Source organism: Drosophila virilis, chromosome 2 (genome assembly GCF_030788295.1).
Source record: "Drosophila virilis strain 15010-1051.87 chromosome 2, Dvir_AGI_RSII-ME, whole genome shotgun sequence".
In the NCBI taxonomy this organism is placed as follows: domain Eukaryota; kingdom Metazoa; phylum Arthropoda; class Insecta; order Diptera; family Drosophilidae; genus Drosophila; species Drosophila virilis.
In genome coordinates, this window is record NC_091544.1 from 30,840,238 (window position 1) to 30,867,917 (window position 27,680).

The 27,680-nt window shown below is 39.1% G+C and overlaps 3 protein-coding genes across 3 annotated transcripts; all 3 read right to left on the reverse strand.

The window, feature by feature from the left end:
- Positions 1-5,354: 5,354 nt before the first annotated feature.
- On the reverse strand, positions 5,355-6,748 carry LOC6632993 (uncharacterized). The gene is made up of 2 exons (XM_015170333.3): positions 6,351-6,748; positions 5,355-6,281 (listed from the first exon to the last, which is right to left on the reverse strand). Exon 2 carries the CDS (start codon positions 6,159-6,161, stop codon positions 5,421-5,423), a length of 741 nt encoding a protein of 246 aa, XP_015025819.1. The 5' UTR covers positions 6,162-6,281; positions 6,351-6,748; the 3' UTR covers positions 5,355-5,420.
- Positions 6,749-9,073: 2,325 nt separating this feature from the next.
- Positions 9,074-9,751, reverse strand: Acam (Androcam). Its single transcript, XM_002056459.4, has one exon. The coding sequence runs from the start codon at positions 9,749-9,751 to the stop codon at positions 9,296-9,298; it is 456 nt and encodes a 151-aa protein (XP_002056495.1). The 3' UTR covers positions 9,074-9,295.
- A 40-nt stretch (positions 9,752-9,791) lies between these two features.
- LOC6632995 (uncharacterized) lies at positions 9,792-10,557 on the reverse strand. Its single transcript, XM_002056460.4, has one exon. The coding sequence runs from the start codon at positions 10,381-10,383 to the stop codon at positions 9,883-9,885; it is 501 nt and encodes a 166-aa protein (XP_002056496.1). The 5' UTR covers positions 10,384-10,557; the 3' UTR covers positions 9,792-9,882.
- Positions 10,558-27,680: the final 17,123 nt, after the last annotated feature.

Genomic DNA, 27,680 nt, shown 5'->3' on the forward strand with positions numbered 1-27,680 from the left:
GACGAGAAATTACGAGTGTGTGCGTGTGTTTGTTTGTGCTTAACAATAACATGTCAGGTGAACTAATTACAAAAATGTGTTTGTGCCGTTTGCATACGCCTTTACCTGCACAAAATAGGAGCCAAATGTAAAAGGATGCCAGTGTCAGATATACGTGTACGTGCACCAACACCCACAAGCACAAAGGCAGACACTGCATCCAGCTAATGAGATTTTGATAGGAATTGTTGCTGAGTGCAGCACCAGAGACTGATGAAAGCTTCAAATTGTTGACAGCTGCCTGATTATTAGTGGATTCTTTTGTCAGGCAACGCGTGAAATTTGCGAACAGACAAAGTGGAAAGCGTAGCGTATGCAGCAGCAGGAGAAAAAATGGGGGCAGCGTGAGTCAGTTGACAAAGAGCATAATTTATGAAGCAACGACGAGATGTGTCTGTCACACTGCATGTGAGTGAAGGCCGTAAGAAATTGCACTTCATGCACTGCCAAAAATATAAGCTCTCAGCTTTTTTGTTCGAAAAATATTGCACGGATAATATCAAATCAAAATGCTATTATTGAAATAAATAAGTACTATATATAATTTAAATAATTTAATAAATTTTATATAGTCAATTAAAAAAACAAGTAAGAGGTTCTAGTCGGGAGCTCCGGACTAGGGGATACCCTGAACCCTCTTCTTCCAACATCAAATGCATATATATTTTATTTTTGAATCTATATGACAAGTTTGGTGACTCTAGCTCTTATTATTTACCAAAATTGCCCAAAAACCAGGATATCGATACCGATGTTTATCGATTGCTTGGAATCGGAGTAAGTTATCGATTATCGGAACAAACAATCTGCGCAGGCACTAGGTGCACCTACATCAAAAATTTCAAGTCTCCAGCTCATACATACGGACAGACGGACAGACAGACTGCCTGTTACATACATTTGGATTTTGCACGAATACAATATACCCTTATACCCATTTTTAATGGCGTGAGGGTATCAAAAAGCATAAAATTGTTTTCCGCCGCTATAAATGTATTAATTAATTTTGAAAAGCCATGTCCTACTCTTTTCTCTCTTTTCACTTAAGGTGAGCACCATACAAATTTCAGCTCCTTGGTAATTTAAATTGTTTATTTGTTATCTTATGCATATATTTTTACTCAAAATCTTTCTCATCAAACCATTTCTTTTTAAGAGCAACTTTTCATAATTTTGTATTATTCCTCCAACAAAATTTAATTAGTTATATGCTTAATTCTTTGCTCCGATCTAATATGTTGCATATTTCGTTTTATTTTCTGAGTGTTTTATGTGACAGACACAGAAGCCTGCAATAACAGCAAAGAATCTTAAGTTAATTTCTTGACTAAATAAATACAAGTTTTTTCTTACTCCATTTCATACTACTTTGTGAAATATTTGCAACCACTTTGTCAAAATTCTTAGCAGAAAATTGCGCTTGCCCCAGACATCCCTCTAACCATTAACCCTTAACATGTTTCTTTTTTGTAGCAACAACTGCAACTGACTGACATCGTTTTGTGCTGTTGTGTGGCAAGAGCTGTTGTTGTTGCATGAACTGCGCCCAGTTAGCTTTTATCTTGGCTCAAAGTCTTGGCTGTAGCAGCACCTGAGGCAACTGCTGATATAAATCTGAGCCGTTCCTTTTGCGCAAACTTTGCCAAGCAGCGGCTGCATTCTCTGGTATGCGGCATGTGGCATGCAGCAGGTATGCGTCTGGCGACTGGCCCAAGTGTTATTTACCTTTTCTCTTTGTTGCCCTGGCAAGGGCTAGCGCCTTGGGACATGCAGCATGAAAAGTTCACCTGAAGTTAACTTTGCTTCTCCTTTGCTAACAGTTACAGTGAGAATTCTCATGGCAACAGTTGCTCAATGTTTGTGCTGCATAATTAAACAATTGTCTGGAAAATTGCGTTCCAACTTAGATGGCGCCACAGTGGCCCAGACGCAAACACATCCGTCAAGTGGCCAAGTGCTGAATACTTCCTGATTTATCCGCTCAAACATTTTGGCAGCCTAAGAAGCATGAAGTCGGACTTAGAAATGGGCATTTGATTGATTTAAATCGAAAAGAAGCATTCTACATGTGGCATATGATGTGAACTTAACGAAGTGGACATAAAAGGATGTAGGAAATATAAATTGCCTAAACAATATTTAATGGACTCGAACTCCCCTAGAAGCATTTTTTTCTATCTAATATAATAATTAGTTAATAATTAACAAGTTGCCAACTCGAAGTCTATCTCAACATTTAATCAGGCTAATAGCACAGCGTCAAGAGCACAATGGTTACATAGCTTCGCTGTCATTAACAATATCAAGAACAGAATCAACAATAACATCAGCAATAATTAATCTGGCGGTCATGTAATAACCGCCATTAAACTAAACAAACAGAATTCAACGCTCTACATTTGCCAGTTGTGCATAAATTTCAATTTGACGAGCCGAACAAAACCGCACCCTGACCTATGCCGTCCCTCTGCCCTCTTGCACCTATGCCGTGTATTGGCAATTAAACGGCTGCGCGTTGGCGATATGCTGGGCGAACCGCAGCAATAGCCGCGGGAATTGTGTTTTGTAAATAATATAGCCAGGCCAAATGTTTAATGACATGAAATTAATGCGCAAGCATCAGCAACAATGCTGCCATATGGAGGTGTTCCCTGTTGCCACCTGTTCAGGTCAAATGTTAATGACATAAGCCCCAAGGAGAGTTCATTTATAAATACGGTGCGTATACTCGATATCGATATATGCGGTGTATACCCTTACAGCTGACTGAGCTTTGTTGCCATCACTCAACGAAAGTGTGCGACAGTTGGCATTCAGATTAGAGATGAGAGCGTGCTAAGGTTTGAAAATCGTACCTCCTAAACAAATTAAGAGATATCTCTGTGCGCAGGCAAAACAATCTTTAGAGGAGCTCAACAATAGTCCTAATTTAAGAAGAATATATTCGAAATCTTTAATCTTTTAATGCACTAAAAATATTCATTCGAACAGTAACACGAACTTTGTAAAAATATATTTTTGACTTTGTTTTTACATTATGGAAAATGAACACAGAATCTTTCTTCTTAATTAAGAAGAAACATTCGCGTAGAAACATTTCAACGTTATTCGTGCTTAATTCGTGTCATTTTGAGCAATTTTCGTGCTTATCTATTTTACTAACGCAAATAAGCACAGCTCAGCAATATGTTACCCTGTCTCCAATCCACACAGAAACATACACACATATGTGTGTTTTATGTTATTCTTTTCCTCGAATTTTATGAGTTGACTGTGGGCGTGGCCCAAATGGCGCAAACAATTGGCGCCAGTTTGTTTAGATTTCAGCTAGCAACTCGTAAATAAGTATATATTTTGCTTTTTGCCGCAATTTGCGTCCAACAACAACAGCAACAACAACAACAATAGATTCACAGTTACGGCTTGGGATTTCATTTTTGGCTGCGGGTGGGTACGACGAAGAGTCCCGAAATTTTTATTGTCCAGCCAAAAGCGAGGAAATACGCATGAAATTAGATTTGCTCCATCGAATTGATTTCATTTGTTTTGATTTGTTTCCGAAAATACGCAAATTGGATACGAAACCAAACACCATCACACACGCACTCACACACACATACACACATACAATCTGAGTGGTTGCCATGGCTGAAATGAATACATTTTGGTCAAATGGTTGAGATTCGAGCATTGTCGTCGAGCTGGGGGCGTTGACATGGGGCGTTGCGGTTTCTGTTGACTTAATGGGAAGGCAGTCAAAGAAACCCCCAACACACCGAGACACACACACACACACTCACGCACACACACAAACACACATTTATACTGACTCATTGTAGCCTAGCCTGACTTTTAGTAGTTTTCGCTGCCGCTGCTGATGCTGTTGGCAATTGAGCGATCAGCACTTGGCAGCTTGTGTTGGCATTAAAGTGTCAGCAGATACGCATACATATACACACACACACGCAAACACATTTTTTGTGCCTTGTAGTCAGTGATTTGGGCCGCATGCGGCTTAATGTGCCAAGCGTTAAGACACCAAAACCGAGCCAAGCAAAACAAAAAGTTGCCGCTCAATCAACTGGCCAAAATGCGAGAAGCATGGCCAAATCTAAACCCTTTTTGGCTTGTCCATTTACGCTGCTGGGGGATTTACAGATCAGCGGCTTAAATGACCCACGGGCTGCCGGCAATTCCTGTCCTTTAAGTGCCTGTGGGCAACTTTTTCGGTGAACAACTTATTCAAGACATAGCACGTGATAACCCAATTAATGGCGCACTCTAAAAACTTATTTCTTGTCAACTTTTATACATAAATATTTTATCGACATATTCGGCTCATTATAAATAAAAAAAACAGACGCAGCCCAAAAACTGAACCCATTCAAAAACTAATCATTATTGAAAACGTGTGCGAAAAAGAGAAACTTTTTGCTGTCCCAATCGCATTACCGGCAAACAAGGGGCCCTAAGCTGACAGGAAAGTCTGTCCAAACTTCTAACGAAATAGCTTTGGTCAAATTGTTTTATTGTCCTTTTGTGTCCTTTCCGGCAACGCCCACACATCCTTCTGGATGCGCCAACATTGTTTGGCGCTAAAAACTCTCAAAGGATTTCTGTCCGGCGTCCGGTTGCCAAGAACCAAGAGCAAAACACACTTTTGTGTTTGCACAAGATTATTCGATGTAGAAGAATCGCATTTAATATTACCATATTGTGGGCTGGAAAGATGTGTATTCACATCATAATGTGACCATGGAGAAAAGCTAAACGAATGTGGAATGACAGTGAATGTTAAATAATCGTGATTGGAAAATAAATTAATACAAATCGTTTTAAGCTAATACTCAAAGTTGTTAAATTGTTTGTGCATTTAAAAAAAAAAAATGTGACATGGATTGTTGTGTGTTGAAATGAAGATTGAAGCAGACACATGTACAAATGTAGCTAAATGTCCAAGCATTTTCACACTGTATAGTATAGACGTGGATCTTTGATAAAGTAAACATGGATGTCAACAGTGAACAGTTTGGAATTAAGTTAATTAACATTCGATTCGATTCGGTTCGTGAATTTGTCAGAATATTGAAGATTGCTGCAAAAGAGCTTTGCTAATAAAATTAGAAATTGATTTAAGTACGGTTAAGTCTTGATAAACTGAAATAACATTATTCAACCAGTGGGTGGAAACCCGTTTCAATTGTCAACCTTTTTGTACCCTTGTTAAAGGTTTATATAGAGCATTCGTCTGTCCATGGATCAAAGCATCCAGTTTAGACATTTAAGGTGTTCAGATATCAATTTATAACTAACACTTTAAGGGAATTATTGTTTTATTCAAGACGTGTGTCATTAGAAAATAGAAATAAAAAGAACTGCTTTCACTGAGATGCAACTGCCTCTTTATGTTTTATTCGTCGTTTTCTGCGACCCCTTCGGACTGCCGTGCGCCGTTCTCTGGAGGCCTTTTTGCGTGCCTCAGCAGCGGCACAGACCGCTTTGTAGGCAGACTTTTTGATATTTTGCAGATCTCTGCGGGACTCGCAAAGCCGCTTCTTGAGCGTGTCGATGCGACACTGCGCCGTTTCCATGAGCTGTGCCTTATCATCAAACTCCTGCTGTGCACCGGTAGCCGCGTTTTTGGCTTGGCACAGATTCTCCTTGGCAAGCTTCATGATAGCCTCCATGGCCAGAAATAACTGATGCGCCTTTTTGGCCGAATTGTGAGCGGCATGCAGATTATTCTGAGAGCTGGCAATTGAGTCTGTCGCCTGCTGCATGACCGACTCCGCATCGTTTATCTCCGCCTCCAGCTGCTCGACAATCTGTTGCTTGCCCGAAAGCGCCGCTTCGGCCGCCTTGGCAGCGGCATATGCCCTATCCGCCAGCTGTTTTTTGACCATGTGCGACACCTCCGCCGCGGCGGACTGCTGTGTGCCGTAAGCCTGCTCCGCCTCGTGTGCGGCCTTTTGGGCTATGTTCGTGGCGGTCTGCTTGGGACTGGGGTGGCCCATAAAGCTATCGCTATTGGAGCCGCATTTCATGCTGTTTAAGTCGCCACCAGCTTCGTTACAACCGCTGCCTGCTGTATTACAGGAACTGCCACCAGACACATCGCCCATATCCTCAATCTGATCCAGACTGCCGCTGAGGCGTTTCTGATGCGTGCGGCGATTGCGCAAGCGCTTGGGGCTCAGCTCCCTAAGAGGTGTGAGCACTGCTGTTGCTGCGATTGCGATGAACTGGAGTAGCAGTTGCAGTAGGAGGAACAGGTAGAGTGCCTGGGTCAGCTGTGTAATGCGCATAATTACGTGTGCCTTCAAAGTTGCTGCAAGTTTTACTTTCCAGTTGCCGCTCGAACATTTTTACATTTCAAGTAGTTTGCTAAGTCAATTTTCAGAGTGAAAAATAAAAAATGAAATGCGCCGTAAAAGTAGGCGGACGCACAAAGGAAAACTTAGCCCAGTGAGTGGAGGGCCAAGGAGAAGTAGGTACAGCGCATAAATTTTCCACGCAATTTCACGCAATATCTTCAAGCGCAACTGAATCTCTTGAGGTTTTTTCTTACAAGTAAAATGTATGTGGGAGGCCTACGTTTACAAGAGTTTTTCTTTTTAAGAAGATTCAGAAAGTGTGCTCAAGATGGGTCCATTTGGCTACTGAATAAGGAATGGAATATCAAACAGATTTTTCTTTAGCAAATTGTCACCATTTCCTATTTTCTTTAATATTAAAAAATATATATATCTCATTTTGCTTGAAATATTTAAGAGATATTTTAAATTTTCACACAAAATTTAAACTATAATTAAAGTATAATTTCAGCAGTTGTTAAAAATGTTTGTCTATTGCCCAATTTTCTACGAATATCTCATCATTGCCAGTGTGACCATGTATTGGCAATTTCTGAAATTCCTTTAAAGTTATCTTGTTACGTTTTACAACACTAAAGTTTGCGTATGTCAAATGCAAATAAGTGCGTTTTCCTCAAAAAGTTGGGTTTTTTCGGTTGTAAATTTAATTGGGTCATCAAAGCGTCTGCGGCTTTGCCTATCTTCAACTGTCAGTGCGCGTCCTTTGGCCTAGATAAGCTTATAGGCCTTATGGAAATGGGTAAGTTGTTAGCGTGGCAAGTCCCCAGACGATGGTTTGGTAAGCTGCTTTTGTGCGTTGATCTGTTAATCCAAAAAGGGTAACCGCCGGCCAAAAACTGGGCTTGGGCATGTGATTGAACGATGGTACTTCGGGTATATAGTAGTCGTAAAAAATCTTAAGGTTTTAACTTGAAGAATATTTGAAGCGTGGCCTCAACTAGTTGTGGTTTTAGGGGTTTTGCAGTTTTTAATACCAATTAACAGACGTTTCTTGAATGGCTAAAAATATTTAAGTGAAGTTGAGTTACTGCAAATGGACACTCGGCAACCGCAACTGCCAGGACTTGACTGCTGCTCCTTCCCCTATCCCGGCACATGTCCTTGCGCCCAAAACTCATTTGCTTGCAACTCTTGTTGCTGCCATGTGGCATTTGCACATTTACGGAGCGATTCGGCTCGTCCTTGTGTTCACACTCGCAGCTGCATTCGTACTCTCCCTCGTCCTCGTCCTTGTCCGTGTCACTTGCATGCGCCTTTTTGCGTGGCCAAGTACATGTGCAGAAGTGTCCCAAATGACACTCTCCGAGAGGGCGTCGGTGTGTGTGCTTTGGGTGTGGTAAAAAACCACAAAAAATTCTACATTAAATCGATGTGCATGAACATTTTTGGCGAATGTGCCAAAAATGTAATAAGCGGACAGGCGCACTCGGAATGCTCTTTAAGAAATACATGAAAATATTCAATTCAAATAATTCAACTATAGAAATGAGAATAAATTTTATATATAAAAAAAAATTTGAATTTACAATTGAGATGTAAATATAATTGTTTGCATTCTACTTGTATTATGTAAAAATTGTGATGTTGTTTTTATTTTAATAATTAAAAAAAAAAGGCCTTTTAACAATTATAATTATGTTCATTATTTTCCATATTTAATATTTTGGTAAAATATTCAATTTATTTATTACATTTTTTTTTCAGACGCCCCTTCGTAATTTTTAATTCAATTTAACAAAACTAGTACAGGTAGAATACATCTAAAATTTGATAAAATTTCAAACTTTATTTACGAAAAAAAATGGATGAAGCCCGTCTACAGTTTTAAGTAAAATATTGCGAAAAATTTTAAATATAATATCCTGTATTTTTGCTGTCACATTTTAGCTCATTTCCTTTACTTCTCATTAATGTCAAAATATAATGACCCCATGCGAGAGATGTCAGCCTTTATCATGTGGCTGCACTGCCAAAAGCAGCAACAGCAACAAATTCACAACACATTCACTCACTAACATACACATACACACACACACACACACAAATTCAATTTCCTATGGCAGTAGCTGGACCCACAAATGGCATCTGTCGTCATGCTGAGACCTACAGCCTGTGTCTGCCGGGATATAGTCCACACTTACGAGCTGTAGCGTCCATTCAACTCACCCCCGAGCCCCTGCTCACCCTTTCTGTCACTTTCCCCCTCTGTGTCTGCGCGTGTGTGTGAGAGCGCATATTATATTTATGCCCTTGCAAAAGTGCTTATTGATGTTGCATCCGAAATTGAAATCTACTTTTTTTTATCATTTATCCTTGAAGTGCATCGATTTGAGTTTTCAATGTTTTCTGAACTTTTAATTAAGCAAAGCTGGCATTTTGTTAAGCAATATGCAAAAATGCTGGCAGGCCACGATTTGTCCACCTGTGCATATTCCCTCCCTCGCACAACCGAAAAATAAGCTTCGAGCTGCAGCTGCCCCCATGAATGCAATGTCTAGGCCAAAGAAGAATTTAATTTTATTGCATAAGTAAATTGAATTTAATCTACAGGAAAATTGCTGACATGCCACAAAGGTGCCGCCACAAAAGACTGGTCCGTTTTGTCAAAAATTTCGCTCCGAGTGAACGACCACAAAACCAAAAAATTAAATTTACGCATATATGAGACACGACTAAAAAGAAGCCAAGCCCAAAGACAACCTGGGCGGAGCGAAATTAAGTTTATTTAATAATGATGATGAGCTTGTGGCTTGGAAAACTTGCAGCATGGATTGACGAGCCATCAAAGAGGCCACAAACTTTACAATATTTTCAGTTGGTTACAGCTTTAATTTGAACTAGTGTGTAATTGAGAATTGGAAAAATATTAATAATGAAACATGTTACTTTTGTGTAATCATATAAACAAATTCTTCATAGTTGATTTTGCCATCACCGTCAAAGTCTGCCTCACGTATCATATCATCGATCTCCTCGTCGGTCAGCTTCTCACCCAGATTGATCATGACAAAGCGCAGCTCGGCCGGTGATATGAAACCATCCTCGTCCTTGTCAAAGATCTTAAAAGCCTCGCGTAACTCCTCGTCGGAATCATTCTCGTGCGATTGTTTGCTCATCAGTGTGCAAAACGCGGCAAAATCAATCTCTCCATTACCAACGGTATCAACCTCATTGACCAGATCCCTGAGCTCCGCTTCGGTGGGACTCTGGCCCAGTGAGCGCATCAGATTGCCCAGCTCCCGTGTACTAATCATGCCCGAACCGCTTTTATCGAAGAGAGCGAAGGCCTCCTTGTACTCGTTGATTTGCTCATCACCTAGGTCTGGTTGTTGATTCATTTTCGGATCTTATCGTAAGATATAACAATTTTTAGCAAAGCTCGTTTGTCCAAATGATTTATTATTAATAAACTGAATGTATTCAGAATTTGAAATATATTTTTAGTTAGTTTGTCGCCGCCTGCTTGACTCTAACGCTCGCTCATCATGGCCACAAAGTCTTTATAAACGATATTGCCCTCGGTATTCGAATTGGCATCTAGTAATATCTGATCAACTTCATCTTCGTTCATATAATCCCCCATTGTGCTCATTATGTGACGGAACTCTGATTCGTGTATCCATCCATTGTCATCCTTGTCGAAGACTTTGAATGCCAGTATAACCTCGTCCTCGGGCGTTTGATCCTTGTAGCGCATCGACATTATGTGCAGAAAATCGCTCAGATATAGCTCATCGGCACCTTCGGGATCGTATTCATTATAATAGTCCTGCAGCTCATGTTCGGGCGGATTGTGTGCCACAGCCCTTAGGATATCCTTCAGCTGTTTCATCGGTATCACACCGGCTTTGGCGGTATCAAACAATGAAAACGCCTCAGTGAGATCCTTTTCCTGTTCCGCGTTCAGGGTATGCGAACGTATTATACGCTCCTCTGGCGGCGGTGTGGCAAAATCAAAATCCGCTTCCATCTTGAATAGGTTTTTATAAAGGTCTTTACAGAGGCCAAGCTAATTAAAGGTATTTTAAATTTGGTCATAAGCTACTTTAAATGTTTATTGAACGGGAGAAATATTAACCGGAAGACTAATATTGATCAGAAGAAACTGAAATTTAGAGCTTCGACTGCTTCCGACTTTTTGATGCTAAAAGAAAAAGTTACCTGACTTTATAGATCTATTACTATCTACAGAGTGCAGCGCGGAGACTGCACTTATTCTGCGCTCGGTACACATGAAAATCCAAATATACATTCATACCACCTAACAAAAGAAAGCAATTAGCAACTAAATTGTACTATAACGTAGCGTAAAAGTATGGAACGGGATGCCTTTGGCCACTCCGTGGCCGCGATCGTCGCGGAAGTGTAATACGAGACTTGCAGGGGGCGTAAGCTCAGCGTTATGCTGGACGACATCCGGCGATGCGGCAAAGACGAGGTCAAGTCAGAAATAGTCATACAAATGTCAAATCAGTCTGTAAGATATATCGAGCTGACAAAGTCGGTGCAGCTAAAACGAATATAAATCTCGCCAGAAAGGAACTGAGGATAATTTCTGAGCTGACACAATCCCAGTAGCTAAACCAGATATGAACAAAGTAATTCGCTCGCCAAATCCTTTGGCGATGATTCACAGACAAAAAGGGAAGTAAAAATTAGTTTTCGTCCATGGTCAAGTTTTTAGCTTGAAATGTTCAACACCAAAAGTAAAATCTTTCGGCTATATTAGGATCTGCCTTTAGCACCTACCTAAGTATAATGTTTTAAATCACACTTTAGATAGTTCAACATATTCCCGGCCATCTACAGTTTGGGTTTTTCACAAATCAAATTAATACTGTGTATATTATGTTCCATATACATATTTATACCTTCTCCCGTTTAGCATGCTTGACCCCTTATCTAATCGCTAGGCCTCACCCTCCCAAAACATATGCAAATTAACATTCGAAAGCCCATTAGAGCTGTTTGTTGTTGCTTTTGGCGTGTTGTTGTTAAGCTATGTACCCGTAGCCGAGTTGCCCGATTATGTCCCGATTATGGCCAAGTTTGGCCCTCGACAAACAGTTGCCCCTAGCATATGCAAGCTCTGTGGCCACATAACTCTGCACTTTGGGACCCACACCGAAGCTCATTTATAAGCTATGCGCAGGAATGTTAACAATGGCTTTTGGGACGTGGGTAATACAAGTGACTTCTCATTAGCAGCATTTCCATTTTGTATTATTGTGACTGCATATGTCAGCCAAAGGCGATACCGAAGCCATTTCCAGTCAGAAATTATGTAAATTGTGCAATTTAGATTTTCCAAATTAAACTGAATAGCAAAAACAACAACAAGAACTGTAAAAAAAACACCAGTGCATGCCAGTAGCAAGCGAATACCTGAAAGAAAAATAACAGACTAAAATCGCCAACATTTTTAATTAAAATTGTAATTAACAAAGCAGCCTTATCTAAGGCTGGAGTTGGGGTTCGTTTAAAAATAACATACAGCAAGAAAAGTCTTGCACAACGTGCTTAAGACCTGCAGGCAGTAAGAGACAGAAATTCAGCTTAAAAATTACTTTAAGCTATAAATGAAACTTCCGCCAAACAACAGAACATCATAAAATTAAACGATTTTATTAAATTTAAAAGTTGAATATTCTTATACTTCATTGTTAATTCAACAAAATGGGCATTCGGATAATCTTTTATCCCCAAGCATCAGTCATTATTTTTGCCGTGCCCAGGAAAGAGTGCCTAGGTATGAAAAGTATAATTCGCTTTGGCTTTTCACAATTGCTATAATGAAATACTTCTTAACAGTTAGTAGCAGTTTCCTAAATGGATTGCGGCTACGCCAGCAGTTTTCTATTGGTAATACACTGCAGCAGCCACTCGCACAAAAGCGCTGCCCGATTGCATTCAGCGCCGATTTCAATTAAGCATATGAAATCAACGTTCGCCACACAATGTGGCACTCGGCAACAATTGAGTGGGCAGTGCCACAGAGTTGGCCATTGGCTGCTATCACTCCGGGTCAGTCATTGTCAGTGGGCGGCAAAGTAATGCCACTAGGGTGGAGGGGGCTAACGAAAAGAGGGAGGAGGAGGAGCAGGCCAGTTTATGCCAAAGCGTTTTCAATATGCGCTTTGTGCCTCATTTTATGAGTGTGTGTGCGGCAAATGATACATAGAGTGGGGGCAAGCCTGTCGCCTTTTGTATGGAAATTGTGAAGCATGCATTGTTGTGGATGCATGTGCTGGCCTTTGACAGCAGCAGCGGTTGCACATGCTTTTGGCCAAGCTGTTGCCATATTTGGTTTGTTAATCTGCTTTTTGCCGCAGCAGCTGTCAATTTTCATTAAAGGCAACGCGGCGATTGCAAGTTAAGCCAGCAAAAGCAAACCTCAGCTTTTCTTTTGCTTTTCTTTTTGTTGCACACGCACACACACTGTACACACAGTTGTCGAGCAAACACTCAACATGGCTCGCAGCACACTTAAAGGCCAAAGCAAAGAGGAAAGCCAAACTCCGGCCACGCCCAACAATGTAACTCAAGCTCCTCTTGGTAGGCATTTTGAAATAAAAACAGTGTAAGAACACAGCACACAGGATACAGAATACACAGGCTAGCCGAGGTGCCAAAGCAAATGGGTGCGAGAGTCAATAGCAGTGCAAAAGGCTGGAAGCGGACTGAAAACAAAATTCAACCGTAAGAGGAACACTTTTAACAACTCTCGCAATCCTTAAAGCCAGGATTAAAGTCATGTTCGCCCAATTCTGTTCACTCAAACAAGAGATCAATTTTTTTCCATTCTTTAAATGCATAATCTTTTTATTAAGATTAAATATTGAATACTGACTGATCAAAGCTCAGCCCAGAGCTAAGAGATACAAACTTAATATTATTTACTCTGGTCCACCCGCTAGTGTGAAAAATTGGTAGAAAATAGTTGAATGAAACTTTTTTGCTTATTATTCGATCTGTATGAAAAAAGCGGGTGTCAGAGATAAGAAATCGTCCGTTCGCCCGTTCGACTTCAAATATATTTACAAATTCAAACTAAAATAATAATGGAAAACTATTGATTATTACGTTTTCTGTTTTAAACGTTCAATTTTGAATGTGATCAACTGGTTGCGAAAAATTAACGTTGTTGAGCGGACATTTTGTTCAGGCGGCTGGAAATGTGAAGCAAAATAAAAAAGATAAATTGATAAATTACGAACAATTTAATACACATCAGAGGAAAAATAATAATTAGATTGCAATTGAATTACTATTTTTATAATAATTAGTTAGTTCCCTTTAGTAAACATCTCAATTAGCTGAGTTGCCGCGTGGTTGCGTTAGTTCTTAAAACCGAAGACCTTGCACACACACGCGCGCACACACCCACACACCCACACACTCGCACTCACACGAGCGCACACAACCTTCGAACTTTTGTTGACTTTGTGTGTGTCTCAGTCCTTTCGGGCATGTAAGTTTCTTGTTTGCTTATGACACAAATTGCATTTGTGGATGACAACAAAAGCTTTGGTCATGCCAACAAGATGATTAAATTACTCATACGCCCCATGAGCTCGCGCGTGGGCAACTTTACTGTGGAGTTATCGTTATTGTTTTAGTTTTAGTTGCCTGCCTGGCATTTAGTTAATTAAGTTTTACAGCAGCAGCCCGTAAAGCGCATAGCCTCCGCCTCCGCCACCGTCCTCAGTCTGGCCCATTTAATTAGTTTTTAATTATTTTTTTCAACGCTAAACGCTTTACAAACTGGACAACGAGCACGAGAGTTGGGTATTTGTTTTGAGTTTAGTTAATTTTATTTGTATTTGCCAGAAACCCCCGCAGCCCAACGCGCCCCTGCCGCGGCCCTGCCCTCAATTTAGAGCGTTGTTCATTTAGCACATTACTTCTACACGCTTTGTTATACTGCAGTTTGTTTTGTTTGCCAGCCTTGCCTCCAGCCACTGTGAGACTTGCAAAGTTTTATGCTAGCCCATTTGCTTAATAGGCCGGTCGCAGCTTGTGTTATGTAATGAGTTTTGTTTAAAATTAATAAAATTTAAGCATCCCATTCGGTGAATCGCTTCACTGACACGGTCCGACAAGAGTACGCAGCCAGTGATTTTAATTGAAATTTCGCTGGCCAACAATAAATGGAATGGCCAAGCAAATATTGCACTCTTCTGCATTGTTAAACGCATCTGTGGAAATTTTCACGCTAGCATAGTGAATGGCAAAGATATGACGGTGGCTGTGCAAATATTTACACACCACGTTTGCCAGTTGCCATAAAGCAGCGCAAAACAATAAAACACGCAATAACCCAAATGGAAAGCGGCACCAAAAATGCAAATGAGGAATTGCTGCCGGCTCATGTGAAATGCATGCAATTCTCGAAAAACAAAGCAACAACAACAAAGCTGAAATTCAAGAAAATAGCGCATAGAATTATTTTGCCAAACTCCTGAATACCCTGCTGTGAAAAGACGTTCCAAGCTTTCCATAGCCATTGTCAGGCCACAGCTTTTTTAAATCAACAAATCTGTTTCATTTAATTTTATTTTTTGATATTTTATGGCTTGCTGTCATTATGGCCATTTTTACTTCCTTGTGTCATAATTTATTATATTCTTTGTGTTGATATTTAATTTATTGATTTTTTCATAGTTCATTATTCGAATATATTAAAATATTATTTTATCTATCCCAACTTTTTGACTATTTAGAGATCAGCAACAGCTGCCAAACAATAAAAAGTTACCATTAGTTCTGTTTTAGCCCTCATATCAGAGTTTTATACAAAGTCAAACAGAATGAATCGAAACGAAACGTTGTTCATAACTTAAATTGCACAAGGCACAAAGTGCGACTGACTGGAAAATCAACACAAAAGGCAACAAAACAGCAAAACAACAAACAGAACAACAAACAGCAACAGGAAAAAACTGCAGTTAACTTTGGTTTCCTACCAACAATCGCAAAAATACTGGGTCAAGACAAGGCAATTAGCAATACAGCTGGGAGGCACGGTTAGCTTGGAGAGAAAAATGCTGCTGACATGCTGCTTGCATTAAACCAATTTAGAAATATTTAAAAATATATTTATCTATTTATTTACAAATATTTTTCACTACAAATTATGGATTCATATCAAATAATATTGATTTAAAAATTTTTAAGCAAGTAAAAATTAATAAAAATAAACGTTAATAAAAATTTGAAGCATAACTGAATCGCATCAATTAGCAGCGTACTTATAACAAATCTATAAATCGAATAGTGTATTGAAAGCGGCAATTAGTTACTAAAAAATTGCAATGCGACATTGGACCTGTCACCAGGTAGACGCTGGTAATTATCTTTAAGCTAAGATCAATCGAATTAATGATAATATCGGCAACATAATCATAGCGACTTCACTGCCAGATGTGATTTCGCGGCAAAGAATCCAATGAGACAGAGAAGGCCGCTGCTGAATGGGGTTTGGAACAATTGATTAAATAACTCTCACTTGGAATTAGCCTGTGGCACACTTTAGTTACAATTTTGTTCACATAAATTAATAAGGCAACACATTTTGTCTAGAAATATCCTCAACTGTTTGCAAGTCTTTAATTAAAACTGAATATTTTTTTATAAGCAATTTTTCACTTATCACAATTTTGAGCTTCCATATTAAATTGTCTATATAAATGTATATTGTTTCTATGGCATCGGGGCAAACTCCTTTTAGTAAAGTAATATATATTTAATATCGACCCTGAGTATTAACAGTCTGGTTCATAAGTATATTATATAGCTTCCGTAATACGTTCTTGTATAAAAACCCTTTTTAGGTTTTGCGATATGTTGAACGATATGGGTGTTTACCTAATTCACCATGCTCTTAACCTAAAGTCTTATTAACATCGGATCATATATTGGCCAAATTCAGCAAATTCATACTCTACTCTGCTTTAAGCATATCTGCACATTTCCTTAATCGGATAAATTAGAAGTTTAGCGTGTTTAATCACAAGAATATTGATTCATCCTTTTTCTATTCACTTCTTCTTTTTGCTTTATCAACTTTTAGTTTTTTATCCATTTTACTCCCATTGACAACTTTATTTTGAATGCCTCATCAGAAGTTGATCCCATTTGATGCTCTCACCTCGTTCAGCTTTGTCGTCGAGTCACTTTAATATCCTGTACACAAAGTTCCTTTAGCTAAAGTTTGCCAGTTTGCTTTGATCAACCTTCCCATTGAGTGCGGTTTGGCTTTGGCTTTAGCTTTGATTGACCTCTTATTTTTTTTTTTTTTTTCGCCTGCCGATAAGCTATGGCAACGTGGAGCTTAGTAGATTTAGTGGCTCCCAGGTTCGCCTTTGATGTAGGCTTTGCTAGTATTTCTTTTCTTGCTTCATTGCAGCTCCTTCCATCTGCAGTTCCTATTACCATTCCCCATTTCTAGGTTTGTTCTGGCCTCTTTCTAATTTATTGCCTGTTCGGACCAATTGGCTCACCAAATGGGCGCTGCTAGCAGTCAGTACCATTGATAAAAAGCGTAGCCAGGCGTATATACTTATATATATATATATATTTATATATATATATATATATATTCTCGATATTCCTTGGCTTTAATTTAATTTGCTTCATCTGCAAAATTAAAGCCATTAAATGGATTTTGTAGACGGGCAGTGCAGGAAGTTGTTACTGGATAAAACTCTCAAAACGGCAGCAAAATTCAGATGCAATTGAAGTGTTGCACTTGTTGGCACATTTTCTTGTTGCTGTTTCTGTTGTTATTGCCGTTGTTGTTGTTTTTGTTGTTGTTGTTGTTGCTGTTGCTGTTGTTGTTGTTGTTGTGTGCTCGACGCCGTGTGCAATTATCACCTAGAGCTATACGTAACAGCAGTTGCAAGAGCAGCAACAAGAACGGCAACATTATGTGCTCAAAATGTAAATGTCATTTGTGTGCCGAAATGCACCAGCAACATGGCGACAACAACGACAACAACTGACGGCAAGTGTTGCACATTTGAAAAATGTGCTGCTAGTGAAGTGTTGGTAGCAAAAAACCAGCGAGGTACCCAAAGCAGCCCAAAGGAAGCCCCCAGAGAGCACAGTGGAGGAACAAGGCAGTGGCAACTGCTCCAGCTGCTCGACCAGCTCCTGCCGCTCTGCGGATGAATAAATGTTAAAACACAATCGAGAGCCGTAAATTCCGAGCAGTCAGCAGGTAAAATAGGTGTGAAAAAGAAATAACCCAAAGCGAACAATGAGAATGAGAACAATGCCAGGCCCAAGGCGCCTCAGTCTAATTGGTATAATAAAATGTCATAAAGGGGAAAGAGCATTGCGACTGGCTAGTAAATTGGTGTGGGGAAATTTGACAGCGGCAATACGACCAGAAGGAGCAAAGTGCGGCTGAGCGACGGTGAGGGGAATGTATTGTCCAATAGTATTCAGGTGTGCAATGCCAAGAATGCTGGCAAAAGTTTTGCAACAACTTAAAGTTTTAAGTATAGATGGCATAGATATGCTGTGCACTGCGAGTATACGGGGAAAGCAATGAGTGTCAATGAGAAATGCAATCTTAAGAAAGGGAGAAGTGTATGTACTTTTAAAAGAAATTGAATCGGATATATGCTTATTGACTGACTGACTGTGAAACTAGTTGAAGTTAAACAAAAATTTAAGGAAGTTCGAGAAAAAAAAAACAATTGTTAACGATTAGAATATATTATACTGATTTTAGTTTTGTTTCTACTCTACCCTTGTATTATCCTTCAGATCTTTCTCCAACTTTACCTTCAGCTTTACCTCTAGCTCCATAGGTTGCTCTACCCTTAGCTGAATCTGTTTCTTCATATATGTGTGGATATCTTCACCTAACTCTGCATGGTTAACGCTAGTTTGGGGTCACGCTTCATCTGTTTCTGATAAATTTCCTCAATATCTCAATCGTAATTGTCATCCATCTTTATTAATACGTAAATAGCTATTTCAATATCGCCATTGAAGTATCTTTATAGGAATTGCGCTTTCTTCTTTCTTCAAGCACTCGTTGATGGTTTTCTCTCAGTGTAATTCATCAAGTATTTTTGTGTATATTTTTCAAGCAATTGTCAAGTGGCATACAAGGATATAAGCTCCTTGCTCTGCCCATATATATCAACTGTCGATGCTTGTGCAATGCTTTGCCGTCACAATCAACAAAATTAGTTTCATTTCCAGCAAATGGCATAAGAGACTACCCAAAACCAAGCCACAATCCCCACCAACCCATCGACCCACATAACAAACTGCACTTTAAGCTCAGTTATCTGCTCTCCCCCTCTCTTCCCTCTGTCTGTATCTTGGTTGCTTTGCTTCTTCTATTCAATTTCCCCCCTCTCGCTGCTGCCGCTTGCCGCTTTTGATGGCTGCTTTTGATCTTTGCAGAGCTCTGATAAATGATAAGGTGCCTGGACCAAGCCGACAGACAACGAAAAAGAAATGCGCCAAAGTGTAGAAAATTGCGCCGCAGGTGTGTGGCTATCGGCCCGCATCACCTGACAAGCGAGAAATGACAATCAGTTGCTGGGTTTTCGGAAAAAGAAGAGATGGTAAGGCTTTCGTCTGACTTACTCTTTAAATTTTTAAATTCTGCAATTTACGCTTTGAAAAAATGTGTATAAATAAATATACATATTTTAATAATGCGGCAAATTGCAGCAACTGACACGTGACGCCCGCCGCCAGCCACCCCCGTAACTGACGCTGTCTGTCAAGGCTGTGCCATGAATAATGCTTGACTGCAGCGTTTCATAAAACTGATTTTATGCTACATAAGATTGGAACTGAGTTTCTAATTTATGCAAAAAGTCTCTCTCTTACTCTACGCTCACTCTTCCCCCCTCTTACACTCTCACGCTTTGCACATTTTTTCTCTAATGAGCCTTCAGTTACAGTTGCCATTTACTGTATTCATATTTATGCAAAGATTGCTGCCACTGCGTAGGTCCTTATTCGCTTGACCCATCGCAACTGCCACTTATACGCAGCGTGTTTGCGGCCGCTTGGGCCTTGTTTACACAACTCTCCGCGCACCAATTGCTGTCCGTCAATATTTTATTGGCCGCGCTCGTTGTTCACATTGCTAGCAGTCGAATATATATATATCAGTACACACACGTATACACACATATACACATACACACATACACACAGGGGGCACGGATATTCGTAAATGCACAATTTAATATATGCCAAGCCAATAAAAAACGAGTGGAAATGTTACAGGTGCGAGTAGTAGACTTAAAGATATCCTATTACCACGACAAAAATGTTAACTAAAAAATAGTTGCAGATGAGCCCATAGAGATATACATACTGATTGAACTGAACATTTTCAGCTGTACTTGTTTTATAAACGTTGGTGCAGCTTTTAAATTACTAAAATTTAAAATTATTAAAATTACTCGACTTGCCCTGCATGGATCCATGGATACATATACCCTCATTTGTTAACAGAACTTTAATGCAACCTTTTTGCATACCTAATGAGTATAGGGTATACAAATATATAACATAGTCAGTTGTGTGGCTAATGAAAATCAGCGTTGCTCAACGCTGCACAAAAGAAGCACATAAAGAGGGTTAACTGGTTGATCTATTCAATAGTTGATATAATTATTTAATGTAATGAAAGAATTGTTAGAATGCGAGAAGGAAACTACGCACAAGTTTTAATAAATGCAAATAAAATCAGCGTATATTATCAAGAGAAAATAAAATAAGCCTTGCAATCTAAATTCTAGCTGTATTTGATTATTTTAACTAGGTACTTTTAATTGACGGATACATTTTCTAGCTTTCATTAAAAGTGTTCAACTTACATAAGAATTGTATTATATATTCTCAGCTCATCCATATTATCCTCTGGAATAAGTTTTCATTTGTCGGCATTTGCTGCGCTCGTCTTTCACTTTATGATATTATGTTTTTGGTCTGGCTCGCCACAGAGCATTTCCTCTTCGCTCTGCCCCAAACGCCTGTGATCCACCTTATTGCTGCAGTCTTTTATTTATGTTTAAAACAGAGTCGTCTGGCGACCCTCCCTATACCCTTTAACACACCCCCTCCTCCCTTTGTCCACTTTTATTTCACTTATTTTTTTATTTTGTTTGCCATTTCAGGATAAGTTTGGATGCCTGGCTACAGCTTCTGTTTTACATTGGCGTACACTCGAGAATTTGCATTTTTCGCTTCTTTTTTTACCGAAAACTGCAGGAGCGCACCTCGACACAACCACGTATTCAAGCCCCGTAGCTTGGTTTAATTTCGTTTCCTTTTTTAGCATTGCGCTTGTGTTTTTTTGTTGGCTACCAAATGGATGAGGGGAGGGTAAAGGGGGTTAAAGTTGGTTTCGATGACAACGCTGCAAAATTGCAGCTAACAATTTTTTACTCGGCCTCGTTGCTGCATTTCAATTGAATTGTCAGCGTTTCGCTGCAAAAAATCTGTCATAAAATGTTGGCTCGTTAAGATGTCACGCATTCATTTACAGAGCAGCCCCATCCCATAGAACAATTTTGAAAAAAAAACTTAAAACTGTTAAGAACTTTTTCAGAATTTTTGTGGTAATATCTAGGTAAACGAGTGCTTTCATGTGCATCTTAACCACATTCATTAATGCCAGCCAAAAGAGGGAGGCCAAGCTTTAGCACAAATTAAATTATTTGAAACATAAGGAAAAGCATATCTTGTCCGACAGCTAATGACAAAATAAGGGCAGGTGGAAAATTACTGACCCTTTTAATACCTGGATTACTTGGATTCTTAGTCCTAAAAAGTTAAAATCCCTAGAATTCTGAGTTTATTAACAAATGTTTCTTTATTGCCTTATAACGATTACTTATTCCTAAATGTATAATAGGTGGAATATAAAATACTCAAAAAAGAGGCTATTTATCTAACAGATCTCAGTTTCAGCATTCTCTTCATGGGTTGAAGGTCTCGTTGTAAAAATATGTCATACAATATAATTATGTTTGCTCGTGTTAATTTTGTTTTTGCATTGTTTAAACCAAAAATATCAAAAATCCTGTTTTATGTGTACAATTAATTAAAGCACAAGTTACTTGCGTTATATTTTAACATAATTATGAACTGAATCCCGCGCACAACATTTACCATTTCTCTCGCATTGTCTGAGTGCCAATTGAATGTTGACATTTAAACTGAAATAATTATTTATTATTTTCACAATGCGCTGCTGTCACTTGTCAGTTGGCTCACACAACTTTCAAGCAATTGAACAGCAGCAAAAATAATAAAATAAAATAAAAACATATATATAAGATGGAGAGTTATTTCCTTTCGGTAATCCCCCAGCTGATGGGCAAGTGCAGCTGTCAAATGCTATAAAATGAAAATCGACCGGGAAAACGCTCGATTTTCTATTAAAAATTAAAAGTACACAGAAAAAAATAGAGTTTGACATATGAAGCAAAAATAAAATAAAAAGGAAATAGAACATAAATTCAGGATGAGGACAGCATAAGCCAAAGTACCGCAAGTTTCGCCCACTGACTAACGACATCATTTTCCATTATAAGGATAAAGCCAAATGCATGGCGGTCGAGAGACTACGAGAAATGTAGTCGAAATCCGACTCGGACTTGTGAGCAGCTGTCTGTTTGCTTTGGACTTTGGCTATAAATAAGTAAGCTAGCAGTGGCCAGAGAATGACCAGCCACAGCTGTGACTATCTTGGCCAGCTCACAGCCAAGCTGCAACCAAGTGGCAGGCGGAGGTGCCGCAACTAATCAGCCACAGTGCAAGGCGTTGTGTCGTTTCGCAAATTGCAATTTGTGCTCAACAAATTGGACAGCGCTTCCAGTCAAATACCTAAGCGGTATTTATCTATGTGCTTTATATGTGCTGTGCTTGTGTGTTTGATGTCAATTAAGTTTGTTTGAATGAAAATCGCGCTGGTTACTCGCAAAAGATATTGCCCAGCAACTGCCAACAGTCAACGCTTGCTTTAATGCACAAATCAAGTTAAAAGAACACTTTTGAAAATTTATTTGACAATTAGAAATCAATAAAAAACTCAACAAAGTAACCAATCGTATAAAAGAGCAGTTCCGCTTAGCCAAAATGAGTTCCTACAAATTTCAAAAAATCGTGTTTTAACTAAAAACTTTTTGAATTACAGCTGCCAGATTATGCATGTTAGATTAGAGACAATTCATTTCATACAAATTAATGGCATCAGAAAGTCGATGAGAACATAAACCCAACTTATTTTGGCATTAAAAATAAATAAATAATTTATTTAAAAGATTATACTCGCAGTTTTTCTCAAATTCTAAAAAATTGATGGCTAAAATGTTGTTAAGATATAGATGGAAATTAGTTTAAAGAGAGCAGGAATATTACTGTAAATTATTCGAAAATGACTTTGCTGGTAGGCTGGAGGCGGAGACGCCCTAAGAATCTCAATTAATTTTGGCCAGCCAAAAATGGCTAAAAGCAACTAAAAGTAGCTAACCAAATGAAGCTAATTAGATTGCGTCAAGCAATTTGCAGGCATCAAGACATTGACTGGCAGCCCTGCCAAGACAAGGCAGACAGACAGACATGCTGGCTTGCTTGACGTGTTGCTAAAGGGTAAGGGGTGTGGGGAAGTGAGGCAGTAGGGCAGGAAGGGAGCACACATCAATAGCAGTCGGCAAGTTGTGTAGTTGCAAATTTGATTAGCTGCTAATTAATCTCATTAATTGAGACGACTCAAAGTTTTGTTGCGAAAACTGTCGACAGCTGTGTGCGGAAATTGTTCAGAGATTGTCTGCTTTAAGCTGCAGACAGCCACATCCTGTCTATGTCCTGGCATTGTTTACAGCACCAGCTTCCTTAGAGCTGTTTGCATTTAATATTTTTTTCGTTATCATTTTTGTGGTTTGCTTTTCGCGTGACGCCAAACCGCAAAACTGGCGCAAAACGCTGAAACAACCAGCTTTTATAGCTGACGCTGCGCTAATTGTTGCGGTTCAGTTTTTCGTTCTTTGCTTTTTGTGACAACACATCGATGAATATAGAAAGCTGCTAAAAAGTGAAAAAAAAAAAAAAACAGATAAGAAACAGGTTAAAAATTAGAGCTAAAAATTTTCGCAAACAAAAATTGTTATACACAGCGCGTACAATTTGCAGCCAAAGATGTAGTGCTAAAAAGAAAGGAAATTTAGAAAATACACGTTGAGAAAACTGTGCTTAAAAATCGCAAAAAAATATTGTGAGGGTGTGTGTGGGTAAATGTGTATGTGTACTCTGCGGAAAGAGCTGTAAGCAAATATGCAAAAACTGTGAGTTTCTATTCAATTTCTGCAAAGCGCCACAGAACGTTGCCAAGTGGACGAGCGGGCGACAGGTCGCTAACAGCCGCACCAACCCCTGCAGCAGCTTTCCCGCGTGCCACACCAGACAAGGACTGTGCGAACAACAGAGAAACTGACCAGCCAGTAAACTGACACAGCGTATTTGAAAATTGATCACCGGAACATCCGTGCGCTGACCGGAAATGCGCAAATGCAATTGCAACAGCATTTCATGCCGTGTGCGTGTGGGCGTGTGTGTCAGAGATTTATATGTATGTGTATTAGTTTTCAGTTTGTGAGTGTCGCATATGAATAACTATTTTGCATGAAACAATTGTTTAACATTTCTTAAAGCAGCTCAACTCAGCTTACAAAGAGGCACGCCTTCAAGCCAAACACTTGAGCCAAATGAAATATAAATTAAATACAGAAGTGACATATTTTAAATAAATCTTCATCGAATTTAAGTAAAAGATATTAAACAGATGTGATTTGAAAATAAATTGAGAGTGTTTGGCAAGGTAAGGTTTTAAAGTTAATAGAAATTTAACAAGGAGCAAGAAGTCTGCAGCGTTTTGAGGATATTTAGATATGTACAAAGGTTGAAATACAAATTTCAAACACTAATTTTTGTTAATTTCTTTAATATAAAAAGGGTTTGGACTTTCATATTAAAGTGCAAAATTATTATAATAAATAATTTAAAATGAAATACGATGTTAATAAAGAAGTGAATTGCGTGAAAGTGAAACGGATTACAAAGGTATCGTCAAATTTTATTTGAGAAATATATAAATAAATATAATAAAGTGGAACCACTTCGGGCTTTAGTCCTCTTCTGCGCCATGTTATACGAGCTTCATTGAGCCAAATTGCAACTGGGTCTGGTTGTAAATTTTAATAAAATCAGTCAACATAAAATGCCAAAAGTTTTGTGCCCCAGCGGCAACTTTATAAACAACAAGCAAAAAAGAATTAATTTACACGCTGCCTGCGAGAAAGAAGGTTTTGTTGTGTAGTCGCAATGGAGAAAGGGCGAAGAAGAGCGGGCGTGTTAGCCAAATGGCGTCAAACTATGGGAACTAATTTAAGTACTTAAAGGACGTGAGAGGTGCAGAGAGAGAGAGAGAGACAGAGATAGCGAAAACACAAAAGAAAAGTACATTGCAAAATGCAAAACTTGTGTTGACACGACATCTAGACGCCAGTTACTCCCCTAGCCCTACAATCCTATGGGAGGCAGGGAACCCCATCCTTGGCACACCTGGCTGTCTGTGGATTACATGGCGAATGCATTACACACAGACACAGATACAGGGCTAACATTTCCTTGACAGAGTGACAAACTTAGCACATTGCACAAAAGAAGGTGGCAAAACTTGTGCAGATTGCTTCAATCCCCAACCCGTCTTGATCTCTAACCCTTTCTCAACCATCCACTCCCAGCACACCCCGCGCTATGTTGTGGCTACGTTTTTTTATGTGTTACACTAACCTGGTACTTAGTGAAAAGTGAAAAACCAGTGTTACAATGTTGAGCTCTTAACGGTAAATTGTTGCGCCAGAGACAAAACTTTTCCTCTTCCCTTTCCTTTCTGGTTGTTTTGCAAATGAACAACAACAGAAAAAGTTGGACAACTGTACGAACTGCAGGACAACTCCGGCATATCGTCAGCCAAACAAAATGTGTCAAGTAAGTGCAATGCTTCAAGCTCAAATTTATGCAAAGTGCGCCAGTTCGCCTGACGAGCTGAGGAGAACCAGCGGGCGAACCACTGGAGGAACCAGTGGGGGGGGAACTAGCTCTCCAAGCGCATTGCAATTTCAATAGAACTGCGCATATTTTCGAGCACTAACTGAAATTATGTAGGAAACTTTAAGCAGAAAAATATAGGTAGATAATCTGAACGAAGCTGAGATGCACTTAATTAAATGATTATTAACGAAATAAATAATATTGCACTTAATAAACAGATATTAATTCATTAACTTGTGCTCATTTTTATGAGAAACGAAGAAAAAACGCAAGCAATACTTTTTATTCAACTTTCCACTTGCAACTTTATTGCTATAATACAATTTTATTTAAAATCAATATTTTCTAATTTAAAATTATACCAAATTAATGAAATTTCTATGTGTTCCCAATTTTTTTTTAAATAATTTTTAAATAGGTAATATGGTTGTTTACATTATTTATCCATATTTTTGTGTATATTCAATATATTATGTTTTTGTAGAATTAAAAAAGTATATATTGATCTACTCCAACAACATTCGCACAAATCTCACTGTATACTCAATAGACTCTCCTATTATAGAGTATAGGCAATGCAATTTACATCGCTTGCAGTTTGCCAAAGTTAATCAGGTTCTTTTTTTGTGCGCGATAAACTTTTCTTTATTCTGGGGGGAACGAATGCACCGCTACTCCACAAATAATAGCAACTGCAACTAAGCGAATTTTTAGTTTATGAATAAACTGATATTTTCGTGAGGGTAAAATATAACAACCTATTCTGCTGGCAGATTATGTTGACTGAAAGATACCCAATTAGAGTAGAAATATTCACGTAATTTAAGTACCTTTGAGAGAATGGAACACAAAACCAGATCTTATTGGAGCTCTTTGGACTGTTCTGATTATGCAACGACTTAAGATTATAATATTTGCTTATTTTCTGATCACAAATATTCAACATATCCATCTTAAAGCCGGTTAGAATCACTTTTTTTTCGGTTATTTCTAAATCGGTTTTGTTTATAATACTCTTTTTAACAGCTACTATAGACATAGGGTATAACAATCGTTGCTGTGGGGCTTGGCAGCAGCACAAATGCCAAACAGATGACACATTGACTGACGGCCAAAGCGCTGATGCAGCGACTACTGCTTCTGCTGGTGATTTTGCCAGCTGTTGGAATTGAAGCTGACGCCTGACCTGGACCACATCATGGCCTGGCAAACGGCAGTGATGCGCGGCGCCTTGAATGACACACCAGTTGGTTAAAGGGCCGAGCCGCTGGCCCAACGTTTGTTTGATGTAATCGTAGCTGAGTGTTGCAAAAGGAAATAGAAGCTGGCGAAGGCAAAGGCAAAGGCGCAGTCTCCATCCAGCCGACAGGCAATGGCAATGCACAAGCAGCATCAATTGGTTGCCGGCTATTTCTGATGCTCCTGCTGCTCCTGCAGCTCCTGTCAAGTGCTGCTAGTTTCTGTGGCGTTGTCACTTTACTTTGAGAGACGGGACTGAAGCGGGTGTGGGTCAATTGACTGTAAGTAGCTTGGAGCACACTAGCTAAAGCAACTGCTACAGCAACCTGCTGGGCATTTGGATTAAAAGTGTTTATGCAAATGCGGACAACTTTGAGTGATTGCTCGACGATGGCGGCGGTCGCTTCAATGGACAGAAAGTTGACGCGAGGGCAACCTGAGTGGCAGAGCCTGGAATCCTTACACTCAAAAGCAAATCAACCATTTAAATCTGAAAGAAAATTGCTTCTAAATCGTTTACATAAGCAGTTTGTAAAATGTTTAGAGATTCGCTTACAAGCAGCAGCTATTTGGTAGCCATGAGCTATTCGAAATAAATGTTTGTTATATAAAAAGAGTTAATTGTGGAACGGCAGGTGTCGAAAGTCGGTTCTATAAGGAGTTTTATGCCAAAAGGCCTAATTTTTAATTTAGGAAAAGAAAAGTCAGAAGAGCTTAGCAATAACTGTGTCTTATAAAAGAGAAAATAATTTAATATGGTAGAAATTAAAATTCCCTTTAATTGAAAAACTGCTTTCTTCTATTCTTCTTTTCTGACTCGTCCCTAATTGTCGCGCTCTATTTCTTTGCTCTTCTCTTACATTCACTCTCTCCACATCTCTCTTTCTCTCTCTCTCTCGCTCTTGCTCTCTCTCTCTCTCTCTCTCC

Excerpts from the sequence above, each read along its gene's own strand:
- LOC6632993 (XM_015170333.3), bottom strand. The coding sequence starts at position 6,161 with ATGGGCGATGTGTCTGGTGGCAGTTCCTGTAATACAGCAGGCAGCGGT.
- Acam (XM_002056459.4), bottom strand. The coding sequence starts at position 9,751 with ATGAATCAACAACCAGACCTAGGTGATGAGCAAATCAACGAGTACAAG.
- LOC6632995 (XM_002056460.4), bottom strand. The coding sequence starts at position 10,383 with ATGGAAGCGGATTTTGATTTTGCCACACCGCCGCCAGAGGAGCGTATA.